Source organism: Heloderma suspectum, chromosome 7 (genome assembly GCF_057233095.1).
Source record: "Heloderma suspectum isolate Gila_16-S chromosome 7, 16-S_ref, whole genome shotgun sequence".
Lineage (NCBI taxonomy): Eukaryota > Metazoa > Chordata > Lepidosauria > Squamata > Helodermatidae > Heloderma > Heloderma suspectum.
Window position 1 is genome coordinate 62,086,855 of NC_139464.1, and position 25,973 is coordinate 62,112,827.

The 25,973-nt window shown below is 40.0% G+C and overlaps 1 protein-coding gene across 1 annotated transcript in view; it reads right to left on the bottom strand.

The window, feature by feature from the left end:
• Positions 1-4,764: 4,764 nt before the first annotated feature.
• Positions 4,765-25,973, bottom strand: part of PTPRQ (protein tyrosine phosphatase receptor type Q) — a 143,904-nt gene continuing 122,695 nt past the window's right edge. Inside the window, exons 57-66 of the mRNA XM_084810399.1 lie at positions 24,816-24,842; positions 24,065-24,146; positions 18,933-19,023; positions 17,022-17,098; positions 11,232-11,366; positions 10,995-11,120; positions 9,856-10,004; positions 9,023-9,158; positions 6,973-7,096; positions 4,765-4,984 (exon numbers count right to left, since the gene is read on the bottom strand). Coding sequence (XP_084666525.1) covers positions 4,947-4,984; positions 6,973-7,096; positions 9,023-9,158; positions 9,856-10,004; positions 10,995-11,120; positions 11,232-11,366; positions 17,022-17,098; positions 18,933-19,023; positions 24,065-24,146; positions 24,816-24,842 — 985 coding nt within the window. The 3' untranslated portion in view covers positions 4,765-4,946. The remainder of the gene's footprint in view (positions 4,985-6,972; positions 7,097-9,022; positions 9,159-9,855; positions 10,005-10,994; positions 11,121-11,231; positions 11,367-17,021; positions 17,099-18,932; positions 19,024-24,064; positions 24,147-24,815; positions 24,843-25,973) is intronic.

The window sequence follows — 25,973 nt, forward strand, 5'->3', positions numbered from 1 at the left end:
TCTAATTGCTGAGGCATCTTTAGTTTTGTGGTATCTAAGTAGGCTCTTTGGCTGAGATCCAAAGAGACCCTTTAGGCACACCTAATGACCTGGACATGCCTAGTGGGATTTTTTTAATTTGTTTTCATTCAACAGTAGATCCATATGTCATATGCCACAAACTGTTTTTGACAGCTCCTTCAGTTTCAAGAGTAGCTTGCTATGCAACATGGGTGGTGGACTGCAGTTCAAAAAGCACAATTGCAATTTTTTTTGCGGTGTATGAGTCGCACTGTTCATTAGATATTGACCTTTACCAATTGTAGCCAGCTGCAGCATTATGATGTTTTCTGTACTAGGGTTATTACATATTTACAGAAGGCTTATTTGCTAAAAGACTGCTAAGTTAATTTTATCAGTTTATGCATGAATCTCACATATATTTTTGCAGTAAATTTGGGAAATCAGTTGGCTTTCAGATTTACTGGGAAATGTCACATTTTGGGACATTTCCTCATGGTCCCTTAAAATCTTAAGAATTACTTACAAACTCAACACTCGCAAAGCTTCTGGCAGCCACAGTGGAGTAATACTTGTATTAACACCAACTGAAGTGTCATACATTAGTGAGCAAGCTTTCAGGTTATTCAGAACTCTTCTTCAGACTGGATTTTAAGCAATGCAACAACAAATACAGGTGGGGAGGATGGGAAGAAAAAGTTGGGCATGATGGAAAAGCCTCAAAGTCTATACGATGGAGATAGGATGTATTATGCAGAATTAATCAGCAACTAACATCCTGCTAGATGCAAAACAGATTTCAGGCTTCAAAAAGAGGTACTGAGACAAAGAAACAATACTGGCTGTTCCCCCATTTTTTGAAAATATAAAAGTCAGCAGTTACTCAAATCTGTCTACAGAACACATCAGAACATGTGCATCCCTTGTGAGGCAGAGAGTAGAAGTAAAGAGCAATGTTACAGTCCATATATCAGCAAAGCTGGAGAATAATTTTCGGTGGTGCGCTAGATACAAAGAGTCAATAGAAGCCAAATTTGGTAACATTACCTAGGTCATCAGGCCCGTCTTTAGTTGGTAGGTGGCAATCTTCCTCTAATTCTAGCATCCAGTTCCTAGATGGCTAAATTCATTATTCTTCATAACACACAAAAAACTGTAAACCTGACATTTCCTGCCATGTCCACCAGCCCCACTTTTGGCACCCGCATTCATGTGTGAGTTGATTCTTCTTTCTTTTTTTTATTTGAGAAGCATGGGGTGGGGAATTGACCATATAGTTTGGGCCTATGCATGTTTATCAAAACATTGACACATCCCTAGGCATCCACGCATGGAGCAAAGTCAAGACAGCCCCCACTGCACAAATATAGTCTGAACTGGTCCTTTACCAACCAACACAGATCGAATGTGCAAGGTTGTGAAATGATTGTCTGAATGGACCCACGCACTAATTTAGCACACCCTCAGAAATGATACTTTTAAACCTTTTGCAGAAGTATGCTACACAGGCAACTGGACTTCTGGCAGAATGCTCAGACAATTTCACCACTACATACTATCAGGGCTGACAAAAACTGAAATAAAGCTCATTAAAAAGTTGTCTGAATTACGAAAACACAGGGCATTATCCCTGCCCCCCCCCAGCCTCTCCTGAAAGTCCGAAGACCAGCCTGAATGGGGTAGGCTGTGGCATAGGAGACAGCGGGCCAGTTCACACAACACACAGGACTCATTGAGGGTTGTTTAACCCATGATGAGCCATGGCATGTGCCGGGTGCCATTTTGAATATGTAAACCCCCACTCAGGGGTTGCTGTGTCAACCAAACCTGGCCACCAAAGGGTATGTAAGGGTTAAACAACCCTCACATAACCCTTGCTTTGTTGTAGGGTTATGCAAGGGTTGTTTAAGCCTCGGTGGCTGGGTTCACACGACACAGCAATTCCCGAGCAGGGGTTGCATATTCAAAATGGCATCTGGCATGTACAGCAGCTCATTGTGGGTTAAGCAACCTGTGTGAACCCGGTCTGAGGGAAGGGGGAGATTGTCAAAGATTGGGCAGAGACACCACTTTGCCCACAGAAGGTTGTTGACTGATTTTCAGGAATCCCCCCACTTTCCCCCTCAGCCCTTTGTGCCACTGATCACCCCATTCAGTAGGATCCCTAGGGCCTCAGGAGAGGCTTGGGGGGGGGGGCCTGCCAAGGGAAGGGGGGGCAGAAAAGTCACCTTACACCAATATTCTTCCTCCAGTACTTCCTATCATCCAAGCAAATGAGAATTAAGCACACGCTGACCTTTCTCCTATTAATATCAATGGGCCTTGAAGGTGGTTAACTCTGGTCCTTGTAATTTGAGTTTGTGCAGACTTTATAAAGCCAACTGATAGAACTGTATATAGGAAGCCGAGAATTATATTGTATAATAAAATGTAAAACCTTATTTCTTTTTCTGACAGCTTTAGAAATGCAATAGGAATGTGAGACAGGTTTTTTTTTTTAATCCTCAAGCATGTACAATTACCCCATGCATTACAAAACAGAACAAGAAAACCAACTATCTCTGGTCAACCTGCATAGGCTTAAATAGTCCCAAGTGTCCCTGAACAGCTACCGTGTGTTGAATAAAAGCTGAAAAATCTCCACAGTGTCAGAGGGTGAGTTTTCAGCTGTTCAGGATCATAAGATAATATTTCAACTCCCATAAAACATAGAGTCAAGCACAAGAGCATACATTGATGGAAAGGTTGTGAGAATGCAGGAAATCATCCACTTCAATCAACCACATCCTCTGTACCAAAAAAAAAAAGTCAGCCGGGTCTAGAGATGGCAGCTTTTATTCACAGTCAACTACAAAAAGTACAGCAAATTTACACTCTAAATTATATACACCTGAGGAATATATGAATGCTCCACACATCAGATTTGGCTCAATTGGAAGTTATTATTATAACATAACTTAGGAGAACTGGGAAAATGTTCAGAACTCTTTCTGAAAGGAAGATATATGCCCAGATCCAGATAAATTGTCCATGTGCAGGTTTCTGCAAATATATCAGGAACAGTGAGCATAAATGAGATAATGGAAGGCACATTCAGATGCACATTCCATGCACATGTGGTTGTCTACTACTTTCAATGGCACATCATTTGGATGCGCACCCCAAAATGCACCCAAATCTGCATCTGAGAACGAGCAGTCCATTTAAAGAAAGAAATGACCTTTTTATTTGGATGCACAGCCAATCCCTGGGACTGTATGAAAGCACACGGTATGGAACTGTGTCCAGCAGTCAGCCTGATCCTGAGAGAACTGGTCACAACTAAGGGCTATTTTTACACATTAGACACAATCCCACACAGAATTATGCAGAGTGTAGCCGATTAAAATCAATTGCACCTAAGCACACTTATATCTATGTTGGATTGTGGACCTTATATTTTTTTAAGGTGAGAATGTACAATTTTTATGTGTACTTAAAATGTAAAGTATAAATGGGGAAGTGTTTGTTTGGAAATACAATTATTATGTAGGTCTACCCAAGAGAGAGCCAGAACTGGCCACAGCTTCCTCCCATGTGTGTATATATAGTGATACATATGGTTTTGCCACAGTGGTACCTAAAAAGCAGCCTTAAGGATGCAACTAGACACTACAAGAGCCATGGAGCTGCTGCTGCTTTGTACCTCTCTCTCTCTCTCCCCCCCTCCCCCCCGCCCCCCATTCTTGGTACTGTCTAGTATAACATATAAGAACATAAGAGCCCTGCTGGATCAGATCAAAGGCCTATCTAGTCCTGCATCCTGTTTCATACAGTGTCCAGCCACATGTCTTTGGGAAGCCCACAAGCAGAACTTAAGCACAATAGTCCTCTCCCACTATTTCTCCCCAGTAACTGCTATATTGCCTCTCAACTTGGAGATAGCATATGATCATAATGTCTTGTAACCATTGATAGACATCCCTCGTGAATTTGTCTAATAATCCCCTTTTAAAGCCATCTAAGCTAGTGGCCATAACTATATCTTGTGGCAGTGACTTCCATAAGTCAACCTACCCCAACCTGGTGTCCTTCAGGTGTGTTGGGCTGTAACTCCTATCAATGATGGGAGTTGAAGTCCAACACATCTGGAGAGCACCAGGTTGGGGAGGGCTGCCATCACTTAACTATGCATGGTGAAAAAGTAATTTTGTCTGTCATGAATCTCCTGCTAATCAGCTTCACTGGAAAATCAGTGTTCTGCCATGCATGGAAGGCCTCCACAGATACAGGATGCTCTCCTCTTTAGACAGTCGCCCTCCACGAATAGGGGCCAATGAATGTGATGAGGGAGAGGGGCAAGGCTGGAGTGCTCCCTCTTGTTGCATGCTTGCCCTATTCAGATACAGAATGCCTGAGTAAGGCTTGGTGACCCTGGGTTCTACTGTTATGATGTGATGTCATTGCACTCTATTTCTCTGCCTGCCACATGTCATTGGCTGTTGGTAGCATGAAAATGTACAGTAGTGATGATATTATTGTACTAGATGTTACTAGGAAGAGAAGAGAAAGGGATATGGAACATCATTAGTTCAGGGCATCTTGTAATATCTAGTTCTGCCCTAAATCCCAATTAAATCAGTGGGACGAAGCATACAGTTAAATGTTTAGGTTCAATTGATGTCAACAGGACTTAATTGTGATGATCTACTGCCGGACTGCACCCACTGCATACAATATTTTTATTATAATAATAGGACTGCACTCTGTATAAAAGTATTGTTTAATAATTTATAGTATTTGTGAAGGCACATAAATAGAGTATAAACTATAACATTTTTATTTTATCCTTTTACAAAAATTACTCTTTGCTTTTAGTTAATCGTAAGAAGGGGATATGTTTTGGCCCCTGATGTTAAAAAAATACCATTTGTTTCTTGAAACAAAATAAGGTTTCATCCATATATTTACATGGTAGTTTCTTCCCACTCTAGTTCCACATCACCTACAAAAGAAACAGATACACTAGGTGAAGGTGAAATTAATTAAAGATTAATCTTAATAGGTTACATATAATGGTTTACTACAAATACAAAATAATTAAGATATAAAAATGTATAGCATCAGCAAATGAAGGGTAATGGAAGTTACCTGGAGCTAGCTTTTTTAGAATCCCCATGGTACAATAAATCTTGTTTATTGCTGTTTTCATCTTGTGCTTATTTGTTCCTTGCAAAGATTTATATACCACTCATCAGTGGAGATTCCACAGCGGTTTACAAACACAAGATAAAACACACAAATGTAACATAATAAACATATTTTTAAAAATACATTAAAAAGTCTGGGAGAATAAAATGTCTTTGTTTACTTGGCAATGAAAGAATAACAATGTTGGTGCCAGGCAGGCCTCTCTGGGGATGGAATTCCACCAATGAAGTGTCACCATTGAGAATGTTCTGAGGTTTATGGTTTGGATTTTATGGAGTGTGTGTGTGCGTGTGCGCGCGCATGCGCGCATGTGTGCATATGCACATGCATTAAGCAGCCTTCCCCAAACTGGTTCCCTCCAGAAGTTTTACAGTTCAACTTCCATCAGCCCTAGCCAGCATGGTTAATGGTCAGGAATGCTGAGAATTGTAGTCTAAAACATCTGGAGGGCCCCAGTGTGGGGAAGCCTGGTGCAGAGGTTCTTGTTGATGACCTTTTAGTTTTTCTCTGATCTTATGATTCTAGGGAGACTGAACATTGCATCATCATCATCATCATCCCATCAATGTACATGGTGTTTTACAAAGTATAAGATGCCAGACACCCCGCCCTGAGGAGCTTCAATCTAAACTTTTCCAGGGGGAACAACAGAGGAAGGAGAGGTATATGGAGGCAAGGATAAACCAGACAGGAAAATGTATCCATTCCAATTACATGCACTTAGGCTTAGTTACAATAGGGAATGCTGACCAAGGGAACCTAAGGAAGACTTAATGGAAATATATGTTTTGAGGAGGAATTTCATAGCAGTAAAAGGAACATCACAAGTGAAGCAAGAGAGGAAGCGTAGAGTAGTATGAGGGAGCAGAAGACCTTTAGAGAGCTGAGGTGGGTAGACCATAAGTAGACTGAAGGTTACAGGCAGGGTTGTATCAGCATATCAGAGTAGAGAGATGGGGGTGGGTGTTAAGGCCATGGAGTACTTTGAAGGTAAGGATGAGGAGTTTCTGCTGAAACTGGGAGTGGACAGAATCCAGTGTAGGGATTTATGGAGGAGTGTCACGTGGTCAGAACAATGAGACAGGTGAACGATTTTGGCAGCAGAGATCTGGACAGAGATGAGGATGCCAAGGTGAGACAACTAAGGACAGAGAGGAGAAGGTTGCAGTAGGGTGAGAGATGGCAATAGCAAGAACCAGAGTTTTCACCGAACAGGACACAGAAAGGTGGCCATTTTTTTGCCATTCTGTAAAGGAAGAACAAGTGACATGACTTCACTGATTGAATATGGGAAATAAAGGAAAGAGAAGGCTCAAAGATAAAACCAATATTTTATGCATCTTCAGCAGGGTAGATGGTGACATTGTTAACAGTTATGGACAGTATATGAAGAGAGGGGGGGTTGGTAAGAAAGATGAGTTCAGTCTTGGATATACTGACTTTGAGATAACAGGCAGCCAAGTACAGAAATATCAGGCAGACAACTGGAGATGCAGAATGGGTGGAGGGAGGGAGAACGTTCTGGGGTAAAGAAGTAGAGCTGGATGTGATTAGTGTTTAGGTTGTACTGAAAACCATTGCACTTTATTAGTTCATTTAGTGACAGGGTGTAAAGAAAGAATACTAGTTGCCTTTTTTGTCCAAGAGGCAGAGAATCATAAAATCAAATAAAACTTTAAAGCAAATGATGCATCTCAAAACATGTTGTTTCAATAAGGCCAAATGAATGTACCCAACAGTGTAAAAAATTAAATAATTTTGGTACAATGTACAGCTGTTTACCTTCCATGGCATCCAAAGAGTCCATCTTTTGTAGTACTGAATAATTAACAAAACATACAGGCTGGGTACTCCTCTTGATCGTCAGTAAATCCAAGACACATTGGTGTAAAAATATATATTGTGCCTGCAAAGTGTAAAAATTAAAGAATACTCAGCTTCACTTATTTATAGATAGAGACATTGCTCCTAATTGAAAATGTTTAGAAGTAGTTTTGGAATACAGACACAGAGCATTCTTAGCACAAAGAACTTTCTTACAGTGAATTCATGTTTTCTAGGATTACTGGAGGGCATTCAATAACCTTTGGGATAGTACCTGCCCTTGAAACGAGGTAGGACCAAGCTTCCTGCAGCAGCTCCATGGGGCTGGCCCTCCCCTCCCAGAATGGAACTGGAAACCCTCAACCCATGAATTACAAGACATGAAAAGGCTAAATGCCCAGCCACGTGTGTAACATAAAAAACAACAACCATCATGGTGTGGCAAGAAGAAAATAATGAGAGGACAAGACAATGGAAACCTCCCAGGAGGCCTGGTCTCCTTCTCCCATAGGTTTGGGAAGGCAGAAGCCTGAAACTGAGAAGTTCTCATGGAAGTTCACTTTATCAGAACAGATAAAAGGATCTAGTACTTCCCACAGTGCATAGTGAAATTACAGAATTTACAACCGCAGAATGTAGTGAGGGTCATAACTTGGACAGCTTTAAAAGGAGATTAGACAAATTCAGGAAGGATAAGGCAAGGTGGCTCTATATTACCTCTAGTATAAAGACAACATGTGCCTGAATACTCATTGCAGGGGAACATGAGTGGGGAAGAGGAGGGTGGTATTGCACACATGCCCTGCTTGTGGGTTTCCCTCAGGCATCTGGTCAGCCACTATGAGGAGAATCTTTTTCAGAAGGCCCAGCAAACAGGAATTTATAGGAAGAATTTGCTTTTTCTCCCTGGACTCCTGGTGGGCATTGTAATGACTTTCTGAATGAATGTAAAAGAGCAGTACCATTCCAGGAAGGGCTTGCAGGTGAATCAGAGAACTTACAGGTTAAGTAACCCTCTCCCAAAGGTCATATCTGCAGAGGAGAATACATCAACATTACAATGCTGTAAGGAAAAAGATGAGGTCAAATGGTGCTCATGGGGAGGCCCTCCTTTGCTCCCACTAGGCAGGGCCAGTCTTGGAGGGCAGATACATCCCTCCCTTCCAAGGCTTAGCCCTGCCTCCTCTCATCCAAGGGGAGATGCTATCCCAAAGGCAATTAGAATGCTATCTGGGAGGCCAGGGAGAACGTGCTACATGTGTGACACACCACTGTCCAGGGAGATGCGCTCTGCTAAATCAGGCCCAGCATCATCTGTTGGAGCATTCTAGACAAGGTCCAGCTCATGATGACATATTTAAGCTTGGTTCTTTCTTTATCCTGAAGGTGGAAGGGTGGTAACAGAATGCTTAGAACAGAAAAAATAAATAAAAGCAGACTCCTACTGGCTGATATGTTTAGAAGCATCCAATGACGCAAAGAGATAGTAGTCCTCTGGAGGGCTAGGAGCAAAGTTCCCTGCTAATCTACATGGACAGAGCAGAAATAATCATGAAGCAAGCACAGACTACACAGCTGGCTTTCTCTGCTTCACCATCAGGGAACAGCTCTCTTCCTTTCCCCATCAGACTTCATGTGGTGCACTACAGTCTTTATGAGCTTATAATGATTTTGGTTTTCCTTGGAGAAAAATAAGAAGAAAATCTCCAGCTTACCATCTGGCTGTCTACAGCAGTTACTAATGTAACCTGGATATTAAAAAAAAGTCTCACACTGCTTATCCATGAATCTGCTGCTGAAATAGTTGCAGGGGTGGCATTGTCTAGAGCAACCTTCTCTAACCTGGTGCCCCAAAATGTGTTGGACTACATCTCCTAGCATCCCCAGCCAGCATGGAGCAGCAATTTCACACCTTCAGCCTGAAGAGGCACAGACCAAGATACAGGTTTTCAGTCTCAGCTGCTATTTGTGAAAAATAGGGCCATCGTATAGGTTTGAAATCTCTTACCAGATTCTGTACCATACACATTCTTTCACTTCTCAGCTCTGCTACAAGCCCATAGATATCCACAAAGTCATGGTCATTTATATGCTGCGTTAAATGGTCGAGGGCAATGTACACTCCTGTTCTTCCAACTCCAGCACTGTAAGGAACAAGTTGAGACTGAATTATTCACATGTGAATGTCTAAAACTTCTAACTGAAAATCGCAGTTGCAATAAGAAGTGGATTACAGCTTGGGTAAAAATTTTATTAAAATCATAATTTATTTTAGGTATACTAATATTTGGTGATACTGAATAGTATACACCTTTTTGTAAACACTGTTATATTTCTATAGTACCTGTACTACAGTATCCAACCAAAACAGTAGAAAGTTGCTGGTCAGGATACACCCTGAAAATTCCTGGCAACTGCCCTAGCTTATATTAATGAAGACTTTTACTGTAATGGTAGCTGCCATGTTGCAGCTGCCTCATCATCATTCCTAATTTACTGGTCCAGGATTATAATTGGCTGTTGTCCAGGTGATGGCCCTCACTCATAAAAATATCTGCTGGGATACTTGAAATAGGGCTATTCTTCATCTCATTAGTGTTGAGCTATTGATTCTATGTTCCATGTGTGAGCACAGCATATTTTTGTTGTCCCTGTTTTGCCCCCCCCCCCCCTTTTTCTGTTCTGGCCTTATCGATAACATGGCCAGTAACCACTTCCCTCCAAAAGAAGAATAGGCAATGTGAGTTGGCTGCAGGTTGGATAAACTCTGTTTTTGTTCCTGATAAATGAACGTCACTATTTCGTGTAATGAGTTTCTACTGAAATACATTATCTGCTTACCTGCAGTGAACAACTATGGGTGTACTATCATGTGCTCGGCTGGCACGGATCAGCTTTACAAAATGGACTAACGATACACTTGTTTCAGGTACTCCATGTTCAGGCCAGGCAGTAAAGTTACACTGACGTACCATCATACAATCCCCATGCTTTCAAAGACAAGTTGAAACAAATATTTTGTTTTAGAATTGAAAAGACTTCCACCTGTAGTTTAAGAGGCACTTACATTGAAATAAATTCCAGTAAGGATTTGTTAATGGTACCCCACTAAGCCATTCCACCTAAGACGCTTGCCCGTGATCGGATTACCTTAGAAGACATATTTAATGATTAGTAAGGCAACCCTCATCCCAAAGAAATAATATACTTTGTTGGAAGACCAACATTGTAGCCATTACTCTGTTTCTGACAGTGGGAGAGAATGACATTTGTTACAGAACTTAAGAATCAAGGAGATCATAGAGTCATTGGAACTATTCAGGAAAGAAGGTGGTCCATCACCTCAAAAATATTACTATCTCCTGTTAATAAGATGTTCCCTTAGCACTTGGTTGCTTCATGATGTTGCCATCTGAAGTGGCATATTGGGCACATCAAAACATCTCTAAAATTGGTAGTCAGGACTAATTCATACTTACATGTCTATCACTTGATATCTCACCACTTGATGACATATCACTTAAATGACTTTTAGCTGAATGTGTGAACTGCTTCCTCCATTGGAAAGCATTGTGCTTGAGTGATTTTAATGAAAAGCTCTTTCTATGTTTTTGATCTATTATGGCTATTTTGCTCAAAAACATCATCTCTCAGTGTTGCAGTCAGACAAAGAAGAATGTGTATGTGTGAACCTTCAGATTCACTGCATTTCCCTTGCGCCCACCATACTCTTGGTTTTGTGCTACAGTGGCATAGCAGGAGTAAAGCAAATGGTCACCTAGACATCCCCTCTAGTTGTACAGAACATACGGACATGTTTGGAAGTATAAAATCCAAGATAGTATATTCAGAAAGGGATAATACATATTCTGGAGAGCTAGATATGTTTAGGATTAAAATCAGAAGTTTTAGCAGCAGACTGATCACAATTTTAACAGAAAATATGGAATCTTAAGAAACAACAATAGACCTGACCGTACCCTTTCGATTTTTAGATCTCTGATGGTCCAGTCTATTTGAATGTCTTCCACTAATTTAGTAATCACTATATCTCCAAAAACAGTCACTGGTATGTTGTCTTCAGGCCAGTACTGATGGCATCTTATCTGCAATCAGAATGGAATAACATGGTTTATAAAAATGTTCATATGGAATCTTCTTGGATGTATAATTGCCAGCTATCAAATATATTTATGATTTGTATACTGGTAACTTACCCGTCCTTTTTCAAAACACTGAGTAAGCATAACAAGGGTTTTTGCTCTGGTTTCCCATACCATTCTCCAGAAATCCCCCACCGTGCCTGGTAATGGTCCTTGAGTAGCAATAAATTCATTTGGACATAAATAGCCCTAAGGAAAAGATGAACCTTAGTTAATACTGATAAAGAAAGAAGAAAAAATGCATTCAGCAAGCAATATCATTTGAAGTCATACTTCTTACAGTTATACTCTTAACAGAAATGTACCTCATGACTGCATAGGACCTTCAGAAACTCACTCATTCAGAAACCTCAGCGATTTCCTGTGAACATTTAGAAGGAACATGTGCATTCCAAGTAGACATTCGGTGTCATCCTTTGCAGTGTCCTCCTCACTGGAGAGTTCATATATCTTAGAAAGTGACGGTGCTCAGCCATATACAAGTGGGAGCTACAATAAAATACTGCAGTGTAGGTAGCTCCTGTTCAGGGTCATAGATAGATGACAAATAGGTAACACTCCACATATTCATATATTCTATGTGGTGGGGGGTGGCCCTGAGCCCACAATAGCTTTGATATACATAAATCTGATTTATTTGTATTTATTTATTAAAGGTCCCCCAAGGTGACTTACAATCTTCCTCCTGGGTTTCATATATAATCAAAAATATGCTCCGTATAAACTGTATTACAAATGGAGATTTGCACTGTCATTATTATGTTTATTTTTTGCTAATTTTCCTGCAAAGGTTTAAGAACATAAGAGGAGCCCTGTTGAATCTGACCAAGGGTCTATTTAGTCCAGCACCCTATTTTGAACAATGACCCATAAGAATAGACTGTACATAACAAATGCAGAGTTTGCATCCCTCAGATACAGTCCCTCACCTCATTCTTCCAGTGCAGAGGATTAACATAGCTTTCCCCTGCCACCTGTTCTGTATATTATGTATCACATAACCAATAAACAGCTGTGAATTACTTGACCTGTAAGTATCTAGATTTTTACTTGACTTGTCAGTATAATTCCATAAAGGACTAATCATTGTCCAGTGTGAACAAGTGCTAGAATATCTCTTTTAGAAACAATACTAGTGGAAAGAAACCAAGATGGCTGAAGCATGTGCTAATAGTTCTGATTTCCAAACACTTTGTTCTACATTTAATTCATTTTCATGCTCAAATAAAAGCATAGAAGGTGAACGTCTTTTTCCACCAGAAAATTAAGAATGGAAAAGTTCTTCAGAGGAAACACATTCGGATACCCATACAGAAATAAAAGCCCCTTTTAGGGCTGGAAGTGCTAATTGCTATATGTTCTGACAAGGAAATCTACTTACACAGGACATGTGTAAGAGAATACAGATCCAGAGGAAATAGAGAACCATGAATTTATATATAGTTCTTTTTTTGCCTACCTCCCAGTAATCAATTTTAATAATTCTGTGGCATTTTAGCACTAACAAAAATGTACTGTAAATAGAACTTGATCGTAATTATTGGATATTGCTTTTGGCGTTCTTTTAATGCCAAAAATAAGTTATAGGATAGGCATATTTCATAAGCCAGTGAGGGGATAAAGCTGTCCTAGAATTAAGGAGAGCTCATTTCTCACTTCTGTTCTGACTTGGGCAAGTCTCAATCTCTCATTATCAGATTCCCATCTGTAAAATGGGAGCAACAGTAACCTAACTTCATAGGTCTTTTGTGAAGGCAAATGCAATGAAAATTGTGAGATGGCATATAGATGAGAGATGAGCAAATCCAGCCCATGGGCTGGGTGTTTTGTGACCCCTGCCAACCACAAAATTCCATTTCCAAATTGATGCTGAATTTCAGTGGTGCAGCAGCAAAAAAGCCACATTCCCCCCCCCCAAAAAAATGTGTGCAATGAGTATGTGCCTTGTTTTAATGGTAAATCATGCTCTTCTAGGTCTTCCAGGAGCACAGTTTGCCTTTAAAAGTTGCCCACCCCTGATATAGATAAGAGAAACCACGTTCAACTTCAAACCCTAATTCTTAAGAGCTCATTAACTTACTGAATTCAGCAATAATAAAAGGAAGACAGGGAGAGAGAGTGGAAATGTTGAGCAATGTAGTGTAACAGAGTGGTTTTTACAGTACTCAAGCCAAACCTTAGCAGCAACCACTTATGAGAGTATTATTACATTTCACTTTTCGGCAGATCCCAATCACAGCTGCTCTGAGAGTGACTCCATAGCAAAGATAATTTAGCATTTGGGCCAGAGGTATAGCAAAGACTCTGGTATGTTTTAGCCACTGGAAGTGGCTGAATGTAATATTTTCCAAATTAAACAAATCAGAATCCTACAGTTTTACCATTCATGTCCTGAATCGCCACTCAAGCATAATAAAAGAAATGTTGTTCAACAGATTATGCCTGGGTGCAGATTCAGGGGCACTAGAAAGGTTTTATTCAGAAGGCAGAGCACATGCATATAGGCTGCATTCAGTGTACCTGAACACCCTGAAGCAAAAGGATTTTATCAACAAGATAATAAAAATAGAACAGGAGCTGGTGGGGAATCACATCAAGCAAATATGTGAGGCCATATATCAGCTGGAAGATGTTCCCAGGATCACCAGAAAATCTGGTGAAAACTTCTACGGGAACATTTTATTCTCTTTCAAATGCACAGTCAGGCCTTGATTATGAAGCTAAAGCCACCCACTGACCCACCAAATCACCATCCCCAATTGTGGCAATCCCTGATGATTAAAAAAAAGAAGATAAACAACATCCTAATTTCATGCATTCCACCATGGTGGACTAGAGATACAGTCATAATTATTATCTCCCTGAAAATTCAACAGTACCAAATCAGTAGTTACGCCTGTGTTTCACCACATAGAAACACATAAGGCCATTAACCATGGAAGAATTACATGAATTCCAGAGATGTGGTAACTGAACGCTGCAGAGAAATTAGCATGAAAACTCACCCAATGCGTTGGTTTGCAGGAACTTACAGGGCATTGTAATAACCCAAGAAATCAAGCAATCTACTAAGTCTATTAGCTTTTCCTTTAACATAGACTTAAAAAGAAGTTCAGAAGTTATAATAATCTACAGAAATGAAGCACTACTGGACAGTTTTCTGCTGAAATGATACAGTTGGTGATGATGGAGCCAATGTGTTCTCTGTTGTGCCAGAGGGTAGGACCTGAACCAAGGGTTCAAGTTACAAGTAAAGGGGATTTGAATGAAACACTAGGAAGAATTTCCTGATGGTATGCACTGTTGACGCTGCAGTAGACAGCCTCAGCAGTTGGTGGCCTCTCCTTCATTAGAGGTTTTCAAGCAGAGCCTAGATGGCATCCTATCAGGAATGCTGTAGCAATACAGTTTTCCTGTATTAGCAGGGGTTGGACTAGATGACCTCTGAGGTACTTTCCAAATCTATGGTAATATGCTTGGGGAGAAGCAGCAAAGAACTGAAATCTATGGCAGCAGCAACACCTAGGACGTGTTCCACAGTGTTAAGTTTATTTGTTCCACACTGCAGTCTCCTGTGGCACCTATAATAGTAAAAGAGGATGTGTGCCTGTCTGTCCATCAGCACCAGAAGCGCCAAAACTGTAAAACCTAAACACCTGAAACCTGGCATGCATACTAAGGGGGCACTAGGGCTGTGCACCTCAGTGTTATTTTGTTTTTTTAAAAATGCACTAAGGAGCAATCCTATGGCTGCTAGTCAGCGGCTAGACGGCCATAGGATATGTAGTTTTCCAGGAACCGATCTTGGAGCCGGTGCTCCGAGGTCAGTTCCCGGAGAACTGACCTTCCCCGCCTTCTGCACTGCCTTGCAGGAACAGCCTCGTGCTCCCTGCTCAGAAGAGGAGCGTGGAGCGTCCTTCTCCCCCGCTCTACCTTCCTGCGGCTAGACAGCTGAAATCGGCTGTCTAGCAGCAAATGCAGGGCAGGAGATGCGCGGAGGGGACGATCCCGTCCATGCTTCTGCCTTTCATTGGATAGGCGGTCGCCTCTGAGTTTGGAGGCGGCTGCCTATCCCCATAGGATTGCACCCTTAATTAATTTAAATGTGTCCCTGTGGTTGAAGCCTGCAGTAACATCTTCACCCACTAGCAGCAAATTTCTCTAGCCAGCATATAGTCCCAAAATGAGATTTTAAAAAGGCCAAATTGACAGAAACCGAATTTGACAGATTCATCCATCCTTAGAAGAGACTCATTCTATCTTCATTTTGAGACTGGCTCTACCCTTTAGAAGCAAGGTCAGATGATGATTTAGATAATAATTGGGAGGGATCCCTATTATTATTATTATTATTGCTACTGCTATTAACATTTTCCTTTCCTTTTTCAAAGGAGTTCAAGGCAGTGCACCCCCCACCCAGCTTCTGTTGAAAGTCAGTCTAGAAATGTCATAAATAGATAAGAGATGGTGGCAGCACATTTCCTACAGGGGTCTGCCACATTTATGGCAGCTCCTGTTGACAAGTCTATATAACAACCCCATGTAGGTTAAGCTGAGCTTCATGGCTGAGGAGGATTTGAGCCCAGAACCCCCTAGGTCCAGAAGGATGAACCAGTCCCTGAAGTAAAAGTGATGGGCAGAATGCTCCCCTACATCCCTTAACAGGAATTTAGGGTGAGAAATTCTTTCTCTTCCACGTGGAGGCAGGAGGATGTTCTCTATCTTTCTCTATCCTGAATGGGTAGTCTTCAGGGCAAAGTGGTAGCTTCATTGGCAAAGGATTATCTTCAGAACCCTCCTATCAAACAGCCTCGGTATGTCCATTTTTTAAAATCTGATGCACATGTGCCCAAATGGCCACATCCCTGGCCTACATGTCTTGTCAACAGGAGCTGCCAGAAATGCGGCAGAGCCCCTTAGGAAATGTGCTGCAGTCTCTTATCTATGTATGACATTTCTAGATTGACTTTCAACGCAAGCATTCATCAGGTGGTTTACATTCCATAAAACCATTAAAAGCCTCCCAGCCATGAGGGGGTTTGCTTCCATATTGGCTCAAAGCATAGTAAATAGTCCCCAATAGTTTTGGGCAACCTGGCATTAATTACAGGAAATGTAACAGTAATAGGGGTGGACGAAAGTCACTTACCTGTCCTCGAAGGACGTTCGCGGTGGGGGGGAGGCGCTTCGCTGGTCCCTCCGCGAAGTTCAGGCCGGGGGGGGGGGAGGCTTCCCGCCTCGCCCCGGCCAAAATTCAGGCTGGGGGGGAGGCTTCCCGCCTCGGCCCGGCCGAAATTCAGGCCGGGGAGGAGGCTTCCCGCCTCGCCCGGCTGCGAACGCGAAAGTTTAAAAAAAAAAAAAATGCCCCGATAGGCTACGTGATGATTCACGTAGCCTATCACGGCTAGATCTGCAAAGTCAGCCGTGATAGGCTACGTCAATCGTCACGTAGCCTATCACGGGTGACTTTAAAAAAAAAAAAAAAGCGCGTACGCTAATGCTCCCATAGGGAGCCACCATTCGCGTTCCTTATTTAGTCGCTGTAGTCTACGTAAATGTTTACGTAGACTACGGCGAAAATAAGGGCAACGCAAATAATATATATATATATATATAAAACACAAATATTATAACAAAACTTATTAAATCTCAATAAAAACTCTTTAGATCACATGTTATATGTTACAAGCCCATAGCAGGAGAAGTTTTAATATAGCAACAGATATAGAGGATAAAAAATTAGACACATTGTTACATAAAATATATTGCTTTTTAAATTACTTTTCTAAGAGAGATTAAAAATAGGAGGAATGCGATAACAATTATAAATTATTTCAAACTTACAGACACATAGCTGGCATTGATATAATCAGATCCAGGTATACTAGCATCAGGCATTAGCTTCACTCTGTTGTTATTATCTGTGCAGCAGAAATAAAATCAATGTAATTAATTATGCTTGTTTGAAACTACCAGACAGACAGATGATACAGACAGAGAAAATTAGATATAAAAGGGTGTGTGTGTGTGTGTGTGATAGCATATATATCTTTATAAAATTTCATAACATCTGATGATATCCTGACAATACATTACAAATGATAACAGCTCACCAGCCATCCTTTTAAACATATAGTTATTCTTCTACTATATTTGTGTGCACGTTGACTTGCAGGTTCATCATTTGGTAATTAATTCATTAATATTGTTATTATAAGCCATCATCTATAATCCCCCGTCTTGTAAAATGATCTGCTTTCATACCCTGTGTGTCCAAATGTATGGTGTTCATGTTTAATGGGGTTCAGCAATGCCATAATGGTCCTAATGCGGTAATAAGAAGACTGAAATGCCTCTATATTTCTTTGTTATCATTGCAGTTGTCAGGTTTAACACATTCTGGAAGTCTATCTATTGACAGTTAATACATATCGTCTGCTTCTTTTCAAACAGTAATAAGAACTAAAGTATCTGGGAGTAGGGGTGAATGCATGGCTTGTGCTGCTTTTTGTTCATTCATCTGTGTACAGCCTTTATATAACACTAACTCTTCCAGCTCCCTCATGTGTGAACATAATGTCCATTTCTAGGTAAAGATGTTCTGAATAGACATATGCTTAAATCATTTCAAAACTAAGCACGGGCATTAAAATATGTATTGTCATACTAAGGATAAACTGGAGTGATGGAAATCATAAAATAAGATTTTGAATGTATGTCAGAAACAAATGCTATAAATGTGGAGATTCTGCTATTGCATCAGTGCTACTGCTACTGCATCATGGCATCAGGCCATGTTATATCAAAAATGGACCATAAACACCAGTTTTGAGCTCTGGTAAATTAGAGCACAGAATATGTCCTGAACCAGCAGCAGATAACAGGAACAGCTGTTCTGAAAAGTTAATAGCACAGAATGTGGCTACATTAAAAGAGGAATGCTTTGCTCCCCATCTCACATCACAACTAATGCTTAAAATAATAATGGTATTTCTTGTCTTATTAACTGAAAAATGAAGCAGCATTTACTACAGAGAGACAGACTCCTGTCTCCTGTGATAAAATCTATCCTGGACTTATAAGTCACCACAGATTCACTCTGATCTTTAGTGGAATTCTTACACAGAGCATTTACAAGTATCCTTAAGAAAGCATCACTGTGTTTGAATGGAAAGTGAATATACAAACAGGTGGATTTTACATGTTCATATATGAGACACTTATTTTTCACTAGGAGAAAAAGTTCAGAAAAAGAAAAAAGATGTTGATACTTCGATTACGTTACAAAGATAAGAAACTATTTGAGGCTATGTAGTTTCTTGCACCTCCAGCTTAATGTCTGTGAGAGAAAACTAAACTATATGAATGCATAACATTTAATGAAACAAACAAAAACTATACAGACTCTGTTATAAGAAATAATAATGTGGTACGCCTGTTTGCTGCTAGGGAAAGTGGAAGGCAAAATGAAGAGGGGCCGACCAAGGGCAAGGTGGGTGGATGATATTCTGGAGGTGACAGGCTCGACCTTGGGGGAGCTGGGGGGGGCGACAGCCAACAGGAAGCCCTGGTGTGGGCTGGTCCATGAAGTCACGAAGAGTCGGAAGCGACTGACCAAATAAACAACAAAATGCCTGTTTGCATCAGGACCCTCTCTTTAAACATCACAGTGAGATAAACTAAAAGTTCAAGACACACTTCAAATATATTGTTCAGCTAGTGGGAGAACATAATAATTAGTAAAATGCAACATACATGGTTTGATGTTTGGAAAACGGTTTTTAGACCTGTTCCAAGGAAGATCTGCATCGGTTGAGGCAAGATCTGGAAGAAACTTGGGAAGTTCCTATAAGATAACAAATATATTAGAATAGGTTGCTTTGAAGATCTCTACTTTATTATAAATACATATATCGTTAAGTCAACAGTGAACATGCGCACATGCAGTGCAGTCTCACTAGCACACACAATTCATCCATTCTGAGTGGCATACACAAGATTGTTTGTAAATAATGCATTCTAACTGTCTATCTCATCAGTTTGAAAGCACTGATTTGCCTTTACTCCAAATCAGTTCATAAACCTGAAGACCTGTTTGCAAACTGGCACTGTACAGAAGGAAGAAAAGAAATCCATATTTTTTTTAATGTCCAAAGTAGAAAAACAGATATTTTTACAGGTTATTACATATGTTCAATTATCTAAAGTTACATGTAATCAAAATGTCAATTCTCTGAAATTGTAATGCACATTTAGTGTGTGTGTGTGTGTGTGTGTGTGTATGCCCTTTTGAAAGAAACTGACCCAATGACATCAAATAGAACACTTAGATTCAACTGAGTCATTCCAGTATGAGGGCAGATTTGGGGGGCTTGAATTATATGGCATTTCTAAGGACAGCTGGTAACATTACAGAAGTCTTTCACCTCACTGTCAACCCTTGTTACATCAGCAGTGTCAGATGCTAGCTACAGAATAGAGTGTCAGGCTGAACAATCTAAGCTTATATGAACTTTCACCTTAGAAGTCTTGATAAAGTCAGACTACCGTCTTCTGTGTTTTTGTGGGGCTTTTAAGGGAGGGAATGGAAAAGGAAGAGGGCCTTTTCCTGAGCCACTTAATGTGGCAACCATGCCCTGCCTTGGTCTCACCTATCAGTAATGCATTTTTCCTAACTCTTTACTTTGGGAGAACAATTGCTACAGTATGAGAACTAGTAAGTATTTAATCAAGTCGGGACAACTGGCAATTTGTTATTCCTCACTGACCTCTGCCTCGATGCAGGAAGGACAGGAAGATGTATGTTGGGCATAACGAATAGGGATATGGAGAGGGAGGAGTAGATCACATCCCTGTTCAAAGTATTAAATATAATCTGAATACAAAGGAATGGAAGTGGCATACTCAGGTCATTTAAAAAGTAGAAGACATCAATGACAGACTTAAAAAGACTCTCAAGAGTTAGAAGAGAAGAGAAAGAACAGATTTAAAATCAAATTGTTATTAAGGCTTATTACTTCACTGCTCCCCAGCAATTATCAGTGACTTCAGCTTACTGCTAACAGTGTCATTTATTTCCATTACACACTATTCACAGCAAAACATATTTCAATAATCAGTTCAGTGCTCTCCCTAACAGCACTATTTTGAATATGGGCTAATGCCAGATGCTTGAGAAAAGTTCAAAACTTTGCAAAGTAAAACGATATCATGGGAAATTACTTTCTCCTACTGACTAATGTAAAGCTATGACATGAAGATGGTCTTTTTTACTTTACCATTGCAAATGTATATACACATGGAAAGTAACATGGTATACAGTTAGTGTGCAAATGAGACAGTAGTTGTGGAGATTATTTCAGGCCATATCATTTTCCTCTTAACGCCAAAAACACTTAGGGAAAGATACGTAACAGTCATCCCAATTACCATTGTGGGTTATATGAATTTGCAAGTCCAACCAATCTGAGATTGTCTTAGTGGCATAAATTCCCTCTTCTGCATAGACCAGGCAGAATCATGTTTTGTATAGTTGCAGTTCCATCATTTTAGGCCTACACCAATATATCGACTATTATTTTATTTATTTGAAAATTGTACATCTCGGTCCTAACAAACTTTGCTTACAAAAAAAGCACAAATTGCACTACTCTTCCTGATCACACAGGAGGGGAAGAGAGGGAGGAGTGTGTAAGCCCAAGGCTTACCTAGGCTCATTCACATGACAGTAAACTATAGCTTAGCATGTCATCCAAACACCACCTCCATCTTGTCTGCCCATCCACCACACCTCTTATGGGCAAAGGGCACAGAGCTGGGCCTCTGGTGTTGATCTAAGTGCATTGGCAAGTTCATACAAGAGGAGGTTGTCCTTGGATTACCTTACCACTTACAAAAATGTTATTTTACCACTTAGAATTTTCTTTAGCAGACTAGTTCAGTACACTGTGACTCCAAGTTTTCCTATTTTGGTAAGATGGAATTTCAGCTCTCTGGGGGGAAAAGAACTCTCTGTGCAGTACTCTCAGACATATCTTATGGTGAGTCCATTATTAAATGCAGACCAGGACTACTTAAGAGCCATGACCAAGAATCTGAAGGATATCCTATTAATCTTCTCACTCTTTTGTTATTCCTTGAGAGGATGAAATATTATAATCTAATAGTATAACTGTCAATTGATTTCCCCCCCTCTTCATTATTCACAGATCCAGACAATGAGCAATTCATGGCAAATCTATAAATCCAAAATAATAAAGTCATAGGAGAATGACAAATGATTTCTGGGATAGCAAATGACTCCATGCGCCAGTAATGATGAACATGATGCTTCTGAGATAACAAAAAAGGTATCTATTTTTAAAATTTTAAAAACTTGATAGCCATATAAAAGAAGTTACTTATAAAAACAATGAAGTGCTTAACCATAGTTTAAATATGACATAGTTATTATATAAATGTCATGCACACTTTGGAAGACCTATCTGTTTTCAACAGGATTAAAGACTTGCAGTGCTACTGCATGAGACACTGCTGGTTGTGATCATATTGTTTGCAGTCAGTGGTGAACTGCGCCTGTGACACCCTACTGAGATGAATGGGAGCTAAACAAGAGCAATGCAGAGAGCTTACCTAACTCCCATTGATCTCAGGGGGATTTATACAGGATAAGTGCTTGAAGGTTGAATCTAAGTTTGTGGAATCTTCTCTGACTATAACTTAAATATTACCATCAGCTAGTTTGCCATATTCCTTCACTTTAATCTAGAAGCAAGCTACAGTTATCCTCCTAACAGTACACATTATTAAAATGATTCACTCTACAACTACAGGTATCCAAGGAGTAAAAATAACATCATAAGCAAAGGGTTAAACATTCTCATCAGCAGAGTAAGCTATCACCTATGGCCTTTACATGGTGGAAGAGCCTCTCTTCCTTCCACAATGCAGGTGATATAATATAAGAGCTAGGGCCTCCATGTGAATGCCTGATTACTCAAAAGTCCTGTTCATGTGATTTCTCTGCTCCCTGCACCAAAGAGGTGAGGAAGTCATGTGAATACAGCCTCCATACGATCGCCCATTCACATGGAGACTCCAGCTTATATATCATGTAATTTTTATGGTGGAAAAGAAGGAACACATCACTCTACCACCACAGAGGCCCCAGGTAATTAATGAAATGAGAAAAAGTTAGAAACCCTGCATTTACATCAATGAGTCAGGACTGTATCCAGAGAAGCTACAGTCCACAAACCTAATTAACTCAACAGCAGTCAAATAAAGTAAATGGGGGTACTTCTTAAGAGCAAGTGGACTGAGAATTGCAGTTTGAGTTTGCATACAGTAATATCTGACAATTCTCTTTACAATATGATGGAAGCTCTACTATAATATACTCATAAAAATCTAACAGATATTCATATTCAATGTACAACTTTAAGAAGAAAAGAACATAAGAAGAGCCATGATGGATCAGACCAAGGGTACATCTAGTCTGTTCTGTTCACACAGTGGCCAATCAGCTGTCAGCTGGGAACCCACAAGCAGGACAAGAGTGCAACAGCACCCTCCCGCTCATGTCCCCCAGCAACTGTCTCTGATACTAAAGGTAGCACGTAACTACCAGAACTAGTAGCTACTGACAGCCTTCTCCTCCAGGCATTTGTCTAATGCCCTTTTAAAGCCATCCAAATTGGTGGCCATCACTACATCTTGTGGAAGTGAATTCCATAGTTTAACTATGCCTTGTGTGAAGAAGTACTTCCTTTCATCTGTCCTAAATCTCCCACCATGTAGCTTCATGGGATGATCCCGGGTTCTAGTATTATGAGAGAGGGAGAAAAATGTCTCCCTATCCACTTTCTCCACACTGAATAATTTTGTAACTCCACTTGTCTCCACTCACCCTTCTTTTCCCAAGCTAAACAATCCCAGCTGTTGTAGCCTTCCCTCACAGGGGAGTAGCTCCAGTCCCTGAATCATTTGAGTTGTTCTTGTCTGCACTTTTTCTAGCTCTGAAATATCTTTTTTTAGTTGTGGTGACCGGAACAGTATTAACAGAATCTATAATTTTAAGAAGTAAACCAGTGTTTCTCAAACATATTGATACTAGATTCTCTTTCTAAATATTCTACCTTTTGTCCTTGTTCCTCTGTGGGAACCCAGCATCAGTAATTGGTTCCACAGAAGAGCATGCTTTTGCATGCTTTTATGTGCATGCAGGTAATTGCTGTGAGCAAAGAATGGTGGATTGGATCACTAATACAACACTGGCATTAAAGGAGGGAATAAAACAAGACCTCTCCCTGACATTCCATTCAAATTAAGCAGCAATTCTTCCCAAATCAGCTTGGGGGGATGTGACATGTAGGAGAGCAGTAACCCACTACCCAATAAATCCAATATGAATTATCCTTCACTACCCATGTTTCGGCTTGTAAGCAGAAGATTTCACCTGCCTCAGAATTTTATTCCTTCCTGAAACCTCATGCCCATATTCAAGATATTCCATGCCCTTCAAGGGACATCCCCCTCCCAGTGTAAGAGTCATGATATAAACTTTTAATCACACACACACACACGCACGCACACACACATTTTTAACAAGTATTTCTTTAAAATTAAAGTCAGGTCATGAATATTTTGTCATTGCACAGGAGGCATAAGAAAGATCACTGTATGAATAATTATGATCATACTGCAATAAGAAGACAGTCATACCCAAATGAGTGTAACATTACTTTCTAAACAGTCAAGCTGGTAATTGGGTATTGATGATCAAGGCCAGACTACTTTGTGGCCTTGCCTGCTTAAAATGGACATGAAATGTGACACATGAAACGAGTGGAGGTCTTGCGATGTTGTGACAACTGCTGGTAACATACCGAAAATTCTTCCTGAAACTTTAGGTTGTTGTTTGTACAAAGCTCTTCAACATGTTGCAGAAAACATTTCTTGCCTATTGGCCTAGAGATAAAGTAAAAATGAATTAGTGGTAGCTTAGAGCTTAAAAAGAAGAGGTGTCCAACCACCAGAATGTTAAAATATTATTATCCAAATGTATAATAAAGATGAAGAGAAATATAGTTATATGAATCGTTTACAAAAGGGAATGGGTTACTTTAGGTCTGGAATTCTTTTGAAATAATAACCTCTTCCCATTTTAAACTGCCCTTGATTTAGTTGATATAACACAACTGTTGTCTACAAACCGTGTTTTACAAATATGATTATTACAAAATGCAGTCTTTTGATATTTATATATAATTGTAAAGTCACCTTTCAGTTCAATTCAAGCACATAATGCTTCTTTTGTCACAAAGAAACCACTTTATACAATGCAGGGCTTTAGATACATAAAATATAGCAGTGACTTCATTCCCATAATGACATGGTTTTTAAACCCCAAGGAGTTAAATATCCCCGTATTACTTGCCAAGCTAAAACACAGACATGCAGGCTTCACCCCAGAGAGAGAGAAAGCATTCCTCCAGTTACCATGCAATTAGTCATGCTTTTATGATTTATACACAGCTTGGAGCTTTTTCTAATAAATATACAAAAAGGAACCACACATTACAACTCATCAGACTAAAAAATCTATAGCCACAATGGAAAAATCAGCAGTAAACTTACTTGATGGATTTTCTATAACTAAGTAACCTGCAACAGAGATTATGTTAAATGAGGTAAATTGCAAAACAGAGAACGCTTTGCATTCTGGTTAAGTTCTTGACACAGCAAAGACAAAACTAAGGAGTCAAAAGTGCATTCAATATTTCCAAAGATTCATTTTTAAAACCTATTTTTGCTGATTCTTATGGGATATTAAAGCAATTGTGCCAATACATACTGAAATATTCTTAAAATTTATACTACTAGGGGAAAGATCTGGGCACTATAAAGTATCAAGTTTGATTTGTATAGCGTAAAGTTAATTAAGCACAAGTGCTTAGTGGACAGAAGTCATATTTGCTCAGTTTTTAGAGGAAAGTTTACACTATTACTATTTTCACATCCTTCTTCAAACTCCTGTGCTCACAAGGTCAAAAGAAAATCCTTTCATCAAGGTCAGTGTTATTATAGATGGATATACCATAATGTTCCTGTCTCCCATAGAAAGCACACACTAAGTTCAGGAGAACTATCAACACATTTGATGGAATCACATGCTTCATGTATGTATGCATTTGTTTGCTTCTCTAGATCAATCTAAATTGCTCAGCATCTAAAGTCACCAGTGGCCAATGTCTTGAATTTGGGCAGGGTTCTTTCGGTTTTTGGGTCTTGACTCCTCCTGGCAACACTGTTCAGAAGCCAGATCCTCTCCCCTCCTGAACATGTAATCCCACCCATCCTGTATAAACATTTGGCAAAGAACACTCCCATTTCCCTTCCAGGCTCAAGAAGTTGGCAGGTGCTGACATCCTATTTCTTAAAGAGAATATGCTGCACTGAAAAGTGGCACATGATGCTTTCTTGTCCTGCTTTTGGAATGGGATCTAGACCCTTCAGATGGGTGCAGCAACTGCAAAGGAAGGAGTAACTTAAAAGTTTGAGTAATAAATAAATAATACTGGAAAATGAAACCATAATACAAATAGTATTCATTTATTTTGGGGATATAGTCACAGACTGGATTCCCAAGCTATGAAATATGGAGTGGAATGTGAGGAACAAAAAAAATTTCTGGAGAATTATCACTTCTAGTTATTCCAATAAACCTTTCTAACACTGACAAGGTACTCACATACTTTTACACTGTGGTATAACAATGAAGAAAGTGGGCTTCTG